The sequence below is a fragment of the Phaethon aethereus genome (genome assembly GCF_964289735.1).
Source record: "Phaethon aethereus genome assembly, chromosome: 25".
Taxonomy (NCBI): domain Eukaryota; kingdom Metazoa; phylum Chordata; class Aves; order Phaethontiformes; family Phaethontidae; genus Phaethon; species Phaethon aethereus.
The window spans coordinates 4,592,130-4,601,266 of NC_138601.1; the positions used below are offsets into that span (position 1 = coordinate 4,592,130).

The 9,137-nt window shown below is 53.0% G+C and overlaps 1 protein-coding gene across 1 annotated transcript; it reads right to left on the reverse strand.

Annotated features, from left to right (window-relative positions):
* Positions 1–5,357: 5,357 nt before the first annotated feature.
* NXPH3 (neurexophilin 3) lies at positions 5,358–7,565 on the reverse strand (the record flags this gene model as incomplete). The annotated part of the gene is made up of 2 exons (XM_082010625.1): positions 7,406–7,565; positions 5,358–6,089 (listed from the first exon to the last, which is right to left on the reverse strand). The coding sequence occupies exons 1-2, from the start codon at positions 7,460–7,462 to the stop codon at positions 5,358–5,360; spliced, it is 789 nt and encodes a 262-aa protein (XP_081866751.1). The 5' UTR covers positions 7,463–7,565.
* Between the last annotated feature and the right edge of the window lie 1,572 nt (positions 7,566–9,137).

The window sequence follows — 9,137 nt, forward strand, 5'->3', positions numbered from 1 at the left end:
TTCTGGGAGAGCAGTGCACTCTGCCATTAATTGGAGGGAAAACAATCGGAGACCTGCTGCTTTTGGAGTTTGTTGAAAGCACGGGAAGATGGGGAGATGTTGGTGTTTATGAAGCGGCAGCTGGTGCTAAGCTCTGGCGGGGGAGCGGGAGGAGGAGAGGGGAAGCGGTTGTATTTGGGTTCTGGGTCTAATTGGCAAAACTGTAATAATTCTTAGATCAAATATATGATGCATTCAGCCCACTTGCATTTTTAGTCTACTGCGTGTAATAACAAGTCATAACACTGGGGATTTCATGAATAATCATTTCTGCTTGCCTCCCCTTTCAGTGGAGGATTTCCAGAGTGCTTGACAATACGATCGTGCAGTCTCACTCCATCCCCAGAAGGCAAATGAATATTATCTTTATAAAGAGAGATAAAGCAGACTAGACAAAGGCCTGGAATAACTTAGTTAAGTTTATCAGAAAAGCCAACAGCACGACCAGGATTTATGCCCAGGAATTAAGATTCTCAAACCGCTTGGAGAAGGAGATGTCTGTCCTTAGCACAGCTTGCGTTGGCACCATGAAACGTGGTCTCAAAGAGGAGCAACTCTTCCCTCAGCAAAGGAAAGGTGACACAGAGCGGTGGCGAAGAGACTTCAAGGCGCATCGGCTCCCGGGGGAGGCGGGGGCCGTGGGCTGGAGTGGGACCCCAGGCACCCCGAGCTGCCCCGGCTCTGCTGCTTGACACATCCCGAGATCTCGGGCAAGCTCTGTCGCTCTGTGCAGCGCGACGCTGGCCTGGCTCTAGCCGTAACAACAAAATCGGATCCGAAGTTGCTTTTATGCACCCAGAAGAGCAGGAGAACCAGCAACATTAATGCATCCAGGAGCTACCTATGGCCATTGAAATGGGGGGTTACAAGCGTAAAGGCTTGGCCGATTCACTGGACCTCGTTAAAGTCGTAATAATCTCGATAAAGGTGCGGCGTTGCACATAGGCAGCCCTTGCCCGTCCGAGCTAAAGCTGAGCGAAGGCTCTATTAGCCTTTTGATAGTTCGGGCATGAAACCGTAAGATGCGTTTGTGTTGTGAAAGCACTTAGGTCAGGATTCCCTCCGCAAGGCTGAGCCTTGGCAGTTTGGTTTAGGAACAAAAGGGCCAGGCTTGACCTGGCAAGGGATGTTCTGGTAGCTGTGACGTTGCCGGCAACCCGGGGAGCTGTGCTGGAGACTTGGGGGGACGCGAAAAACAGGAGCAACAAAAATCTAAATGCTTTGAGCTTCCAATGCCCTCCAAGCAAACTGTTATACACTCACCCAGCTGCAGGAACTTCAGTATCACCAGCCTAAAAACTTGGTAAAAGAAAACCTGAGATGAACTGTAAAGTGAGCTTGATGTAGGAATCGTGAAATCTAACACAAATTGAGGTTTATATTGGCATTGTGATGACTAAGCCTCTAGAAATCCCATTTTCTCGGGGGTTTTTGTGATTAAGCCAATTGTTTATTTTTCTGGAAGCTGAAGTTCTCGAGTAACCAAGCAGCTCTGATTGCTGCCGCTCTGGGAACTGCTCCAAATATTGCCAAATTCTGGTGAAAACCTCAAAGGTCGGAAACTCTGCAGTGTAAAGAAGGTGTCACCTCAAGTAGGGCTCTTGTGACAATAACCTTTCGTTGCTCATGGATTTGTACTGAAGCTTTTCACGAACAAACTTCTCGTTCGAGATCTTGGCGTCTGGCTGGAACCTGCTAAAAATGTTTATGTTTGGAAAAAACCTGACTGACACCAAGTTGAGGAAAATTGATGCCTTGGAGGTGAGAAGGATCCGGTTGTGCCATCCTTGCATTAAATGGTACCTTCCTGTGAGATTTGTCCTTTCCGAAATCCTGGAGTAATGCATTAGCACGTTTTGGAGGTGATAGCTGGCCATGAGAGTCTCATTGGGATCAGAGGCCGCTGCTGGTTTTTTTTGGATGCGGTAAATAGGAAACAGTAGAAAGACAAAGTCTGATTGACTGGAAGATTACAAAGGGAGAAGAGGTCCCAAGTAACCTACAGAGAGATGGATTTAGGATTATTTGAGGCTGATTACACCAAATTAATTTTTACTAGGTAGGGCAAAATCAACAAAGGAGCACTTGGACTTCGCAGAGTTGAGCAAATGATCTTAATGGGAGAATTACTCAAATATTAAACAGCATTTTAAGGAAGATGGTGGGATTCTCATCACGTCAGTCCTTAAAGCCGGAGGAGGCAGAAGCGGTGGGATCCACCACCCCGGAATAGCGAGCGGTGTCAGGACTGGGGAGATGTGTCAGGGTGGTTGTATTCCTGCAGCAACTCCCGTCGGCTCCTGATTTTTTTCCAACTCCTCCAATCCCGGTTCTGGGGACCCCGGATCGACCGGTCCCCACCAGCTCTAATGGGTGGCTGGGGGCTGCTGACTGATTTTGTGGGAGGGTGGAGCAGGCTGCTCGGGGAAGCTGGTTTCTACATGTGCAGAAGCAGAGGTCAGCTCGACCGGGAGACTCATGAAATTTAAATCCGGAGGATTTTGTGGGGAAGAGGAAAAAGTATTAACAAACTAAAGAGAGCAAATTACTGGAGATGGAGAACATCCACTGTGTAGTTGTAGATGACAGCGGTAAGTAGTTCCCATCAGGGCTTTTCCTGCTTTGGAGACAAAGAGATCGTCCGTCCACTGAGCTATCAAAGACGATAAGGGGCTGCATTTTATAAACGGAGATAGGCTCTAATTGCAAAAATGCCTGCGACTACTTCTGTGGCACTCTACTGAACGCTGGTGTCACGGCGGATTTTTGAAGTCTGCTCTCCAGTCATTACATGCTGCTTCATTTGCAATGAAGTTTGCAACTCGTGGAACTTCATTTGGATAAATTCTAGCTCCCCCCACCCCCAGGTCTATTTTATGTCCATCTACTCTAATGGGGAAAGAAATTAAGCGGTGGTTCCTTGTGTAATGTTGCAGCAGAGGCAGTCGCAGGGATTTAACTGCTCCGCTCGAAAAGCAGAAACGAGTCGGTGGCCAAACCTCCAACACAGCAGAGGCAACACCCCGCGGAGCAAATACTCGTAAGCTGTAAACCGAACACATTCAAGCACACCTTGACTTAGTCTCTTAACGAGGGAAATTTTACCAAATGAGTTGGTGCAAAGGCTCTCCCTTGCACCTCACTGTAGCAGGGGGTGAGTGGGGGGGTTAAGGGTGGATTTAGGGTGCGGGGATTTTTTTCTCTTGTATTGTTTGCCCTCCAGCTCAGCGAAATCCTTCTTTTCTGAGCATGGGTTGTGACTCCCTAGCAGGAATCCTCTTCTCCCAAGCCCGAATAATGGCCCGTCCTGGTCTCCCTAGTAACTGCGGCTGCCACATCACTTTTGACAATGGTGCATCCTTTGTAGCCCGGTTCTCTGCTCCTGCTGCCTGCTCTGTTTCTTCAAATGGCAATTGTCTGAAATTTCTCCAAATGAGCAACTTTTGTGTGTGGTGGTTTTGTTTATTTTGTCTGTGCTGGCAGAAAAGGGGTTTAACGTGTCTTTTTGTGTTCCTTCCTTAAAGCAAGCGTGAACCCTTGGGGAACATACTTTTGTGAGACAACTCATGGTCGGGTTTTTCCCCCCCCCAATTCCAAATATTGCTCCTGTTATTTTCTGAAACTGTGCTCTCAAAGCATTTTAAACTTTCTGTTCTCTGAGTAAAAGTCTTCTCATTGATTATTGCACTAAAAGGTTTTCTTTGCTCGATGTATTTTGGATCCGTCTAAAGGTAAAAGTGCATATAATGAAACTTCGCCAGCAGCCAGCAAACCTCTCTCCAAGCTCTAGAGAAGGAATTTGACTCGTGAAGGCTGAAGCATAAAACCTGCTCTCGTGGTAATACCTGCTTCGTAACTCTGTTGGGGTTTTGTTGGCATAAAGGATTTTTTGGAGCTGCCCTACTGCTCTGCATAGGGGGAGGTTTAGGGGGAAAGGAAGGGCTGGGGGCAGAAGCTGGGTTTTTTGGTTTCCTCTGTAGGAGGGAGTGTCTCCACAGAAGTGGGAGCCTTAAGGTTGGATGTATGGGGAAGGCGAGTAGGTTGGGAATATTCATCAGTGCTGCGGAATGAGCCCATGCACGAGCAACAGCAACCAAGCGCACGGGTGAAAGTCCGAGTCCTGGCAGACCCCAAAGCTGGACCCAACGTCCAGTTACTAGAAGGGGCGAGTTCAGAAGCATCTGAACGGAGCCGAATTTGGGCGCAAGTCATGGCCATGCCCCGTGCCTCATTCGCAACCCTGCCGGTCTATTTTCCTTCTCCTTCGAGGAGACTGAGATTGCTTTCAGTAAAAACACTTGACCTGCCTCAGTGCCACTGTGAAAACTTTATTCTCTCTCTCAAGGACAGCATTGGTGGTGGTCATGTTTGGTGGGGTTTTTTCCCTTCAAAGTAAATTAAATGCTACAGTCAGAGCCCCACTTCACAGACACGTACGGACGCGGGCACGCACCTTTGTGCCGAGGAACAGCAGCGCTTGGAGCTGAATGTGGCTGGGCAAGGGTGGGAGTGGGCGCTGGGGAGCTGGCGGTGGTACGAAGCACGGGTGGGATGAAGGGGAAGTGCATGAATCACAGCGTGTCAGGGGAAACGCATGAATCATATAATGTGTCAGCAGATTTGACAGATCCACCAGGACTTCTCTACTGGCGGAGCCACAGTTTCAAGTCCCCAAAACTGCCCCATGCCGTGGTGCCCGGTGTGAGCCGTGGTGGGAAGATCTCTCCCTGCCCCACCACCCGTCCTGGCTCCCGCTTTCCGTCCCGGCAGCCCTTTGCATCCCGACATGGGACAACTCGGCTCCAGCTCCCGCCGCTGCAGAATTCAGATGTGGGGGAGATGATGTGGCTGCCCATGGATGTCTTCCAGCCATGGAGAGCATCTCCCCCCTGAGGTCTTCCTCTGGCTCCAGGCTGTGTAAGCCTGCTTTTGGAGCCTTCTTTGCCTGGTCACCAACCTTTTAGGACCACGTGGCCTAGATCCAGGCAAATCCATTATTGCACTGAGAAACACGAGTCCTGACTGTGGCTTTATGTCCTATTTTCTGTATCCTAGATTCAGACCCTGCCTTCACGTACCAGTCTCTAAAGACCACAGATCCAGGCCAGGTTTAGAGATGCCGGTACCCCATAGCCTAAAATTCTTCCTCTTGATATTGGAGCTTTTGGTGAAAATGGAAAATCCTCCTCTTCCTTCCTTGCTTCTGTTTTCCAGGGACCGCTGCGCTCCCGCCCCCACTTACAAAACCATCCCTGTCCCTCCCCCCGCCCCCCCAGCACCCGCTCATCACTGGGGCATCCCGAGATGGGCAGAGCGCGTCATCCCGAGGGGTAGTAGGGTACGTCGCTGTGATAGTTGTAGTCGGGACACACTTTCTGCACCAGCCTGTAGTCTATGCTGTAGAAGGTGATGTAGATGCAGATGACTTTGAAGGGCTTCGAGCAGACCCAGGAGACGTGACTTTGGGTGTGCTCGTGGTAGCAGGTCTTAGATGGGTCGTAAGTGCAGAGCGTGGTCTTCTTGGCACGATCCACTTTCTCGTACTCCACCCGGCAGTTGAAGATTTTGGATTCTTTGGCCTCGATGAAGATCTGTTGCTCCAGGTCAAACTCCACTGCTTTGGTGGGGGGGACGAGGCTGACGGAGATATTCCCCTGCCCAGTAGAGTTGTGTCGAAAGAAGACGTTGACTGTGCCGTTGCCGTGATCAACCACCTTTCCGGTGATCAAGAGGTTCAACTTCACCGTCTTGATATTGGAATAGAAATCTCCCCAGCCAAAAATTTTTTTAAGCTTGCCTGAGGCTGGCCCCAAGTCCCTTTGTTCTCTGGGGTGTGGAGCATGGTGCCGCTCGGACAGGTTGTCCAGGATATCCCATAACTCCTGTGAGCTGCTCACCAGCTCCAGAAGGGTCATGTTCTGCAGTAAGGTTGGAGTTAACAGGGACTTTGGAGAGAGGAGCCCTCTCGTCTTCTGCACTTGAGCTTTTTCTTGGGTCTTGGGTTCATGTTGTTCTGCACCTTTCCCTGGTTCTTCTTGGCCCCAGATCACCTGAACATAGTGATGGTGGAGAGAGAGAGAGATGGGTGATGGGTGCCTGCCCTCTTTGCCCCGTCTCGCTCTCCAGAGTCACCCCGCTTCTCCAGATGTGACCCAGCCATCTTCTTTCCCATCCTTGCTTTCCTTATTTCCCTTTTCTCTTGCCTTTCCTCTCTACTTCTCTCTGTAGTCCGTATTTCCCTTCTGGCAGCAGTTTTCCCCTGCTCTCACTCTTCCTCTCCTGGCTGCTCAGGGAATGGGTGGAAGGAGCCGGGACGGTGCATTTTGCTCACTGATGGTGCAGCCTGGCAGCAGCACCTTCTCTCAGGGCAGAGCACTTGCACCCGGGGGATCTCTGCAGATGCTGGGGAGAGGGTGCTATGGGGGGGATGCACACCTGTGACGAGGGTGCCCTCCTTGTGGCCTTCGCACTGGTCTTGCTGCTGACAGCATGTCTCATAGACCCCTCCTCTGCCCTCCGAACTGTGCCATGGGCCGGCGGAGAGATGGAGCCGCGTCTCGTACCAAATCCAAACCACAGCGCTATACCAGCTGTCAGGGAGGAAAAACAACTCCATCCCAGCCGAAACCAGGACAAGCTGAGAGCAGCGGGGCAGCACGAGGGACAGCAAAGCGCAGAGGTGAGTTCTCACCCCGGGGAGATGCCCTTCGCCTCTAACAGCCGTGCACGGGCTCCTCTGCAAACTCTCCTCCTGCTGGCATGAGGGCTCTGCCTGCAACCAGCCACGGACCCCAAAATAGGCACAGACGGGGTCTGGGGGGCTGCCTTGCTGCCAGGCTGTGGGCACCCAACAGGCTGGGAGGGTGCCCGGGCGGGAGGCGGGTTCCGCAGCCCCATCGCCCCCGGTGCCAGGCTGCTGAGCAAACTCCTGCCCTGGTCCCTGGGGTGCGAAGGGCTCCCCGGGCAGAGGAGGCAGCGGGGAAGCCGAGGTCAAGGTCGGCCTGTGCCGGAGCTCTGCCCCAGCCCGGGGGCCGGGGGTACGGGCGAGCTGCCCCCCCCCCAGCAGCTCTACCAGGACTGCTCTGCCGGGGGTGGGGGGGAGCTGCAGGTTTTTGGGGTGGTCAGGAGGTACCGTTATCATCAGTCCTGCCTGTGAGCCCACCCTGCCCGCTGCCCACCCGCTACCTGCTGCAAAATAACAGAAGTTTTGGGACGCTTGTTTTTTCAGGGGATGAGGTGGGGTGGATGGACTTGGGGGGGGGATAAATTGATTTGGGAAATGTCCCTGGCTGTCGACCCCGCTCCGACCCTTTGGCAGCCCGACCCCCCACCCCTGCAGCCCCCCTTCCCCATCGCCAGCGCTCACCAGCAGAGAGATGCTCCCCTGGATGAGGAGGACGATGCAGCTCCGAGGGAGATGCATTTTCCAGCCGGTGCCGCCCGCCTTCGCCGTATCTCAAATTTAGGGAGGGTTTGGGTGGTTGCTGGTGGTGGTGTTTTTTTTTCTTTCCCTCCCTCCTTTTTAAGCGAGGGACGTCAGCGAGGGGAAGGGGGGTGTCCCCCTTTATAAGCCGGTTCCTAGGGGCCCCCCCGGCCCATGGTGGCTCCGGCAGCTCCCACCGCGCTGTGCCGGACCGGGAGGCGGCTTCACCTGCCGCCGCCGCTCCTGCCCCTCTGCCTGCCCCTCTGCCTGCCCTTCTGCCTGCTCCTCGCTGCCTCGTCGGAGACTCAGTGAAACTCCGCTCCATCCCCTCCTGCTCCCTCCCCTGCCAGGTGCTGGGAGCAGAGCGGCACCTCCGAGCGTAACCCTTTGCTGCCTGCAACCCGGGCCAGCCAGCCCGGGGGTCCCCAGGGGCTGGCGGGGGCCCGCGGGGGGCTCAGAGGGCTCTGGCAGGGTGTGTGGGTGCACTGGAGGGCTGGGGGAGCCGTCGTGCAAAGGGGAGCATGCCAGACTGGTGGTGGAGAACCGGCACGAAGGGAGCGAACTGGGGCGGGGGGGACAGTTGGGGGGACCCGCGGCCGTCACTGGCTCTGCCCTTAGAAAGTGCTTTATCTCGCACCAGGAGAAGAGGCAGGACTGTGGTGTTACCCTCTGCCCCCGGGCTCAGCTCTTCCCCATCATGTTCCCTCCAGTCCGGCCATCAGGAGAAGGGAAAAGACTTCTTTTCCCACCAGTGCCCCCCGGCTGTGGGTCTGGCGAAGGGGGGGCAGAGCGGCTGTGCCCTTTGGGAGGTGATGGATGAGACGAGGGGAGACTCTTTGGGCCTGGACTTCTTGGGGAGGTTTAATTTTTGTTCCTCTAATAGCGGCTGCTGCAGCGATGCTTCCTCCCCAGTCGCGTGGCCATGTGGCTGTGCAGTCTTCTTTCCCTCCGCACCCTTAAAATCATTAAAAATAGAGAGAATTGTAATATTTCCAGGGTCTTTTGATTTGGGGGTCTGGTGTGTGACCCCTTCTACCTGCTTGAAATGGATGTGGAGCTTTTCCCTCCTCCCTGGTGGGTCCAACATCTGCTTTGCAAGAAACGCAGGCTGGGTAGGAAGTTTATTTTGAATTTATTTGTGATTCTGTGCTGACGGACACGCATGTGTAAGTCTGAGCAATAACATTCTCCCCTTCCCTCTGCATGGCAGAGCGGGGAGGTGGCGAACCGTAGCTGTGCCGGGGCACTGCTCCTCTCCGGCTTGGGAAATCATGAAAGGAACATGGAAATGCAGATCCTGTTCCCCCAAGCCAGGCGGTTTGATTTTGATATTATCCCAGAAGTAAAGGAGTGGCAGGCAGCATTGCGCTTAAAAAGGGGAACAGAAGCCACTGTTTTGCTGTTACAGAAAGATGGATTTGCTCCTTGTGGGTTTTGTCCCACTGAAGGCAGCAATTTTCCTTTTCCCATCTTCCAGCAGAAGTTGCAGTACCAAGAAGTAACTTGCCAGGGACAGGACTAGAATTAAACCTGATATTTTCTCAAGCCCTAGGTGACGATTCCTCTTTTTTACGTCACTTTATCTTCCTCTCTGTATCCTTTTTGTATTCTCCTTTTTCCTGAGCTGCTTTGGAAAGCCAGACCTTGCAGCGATGCTAAAAATGAACAAACTACG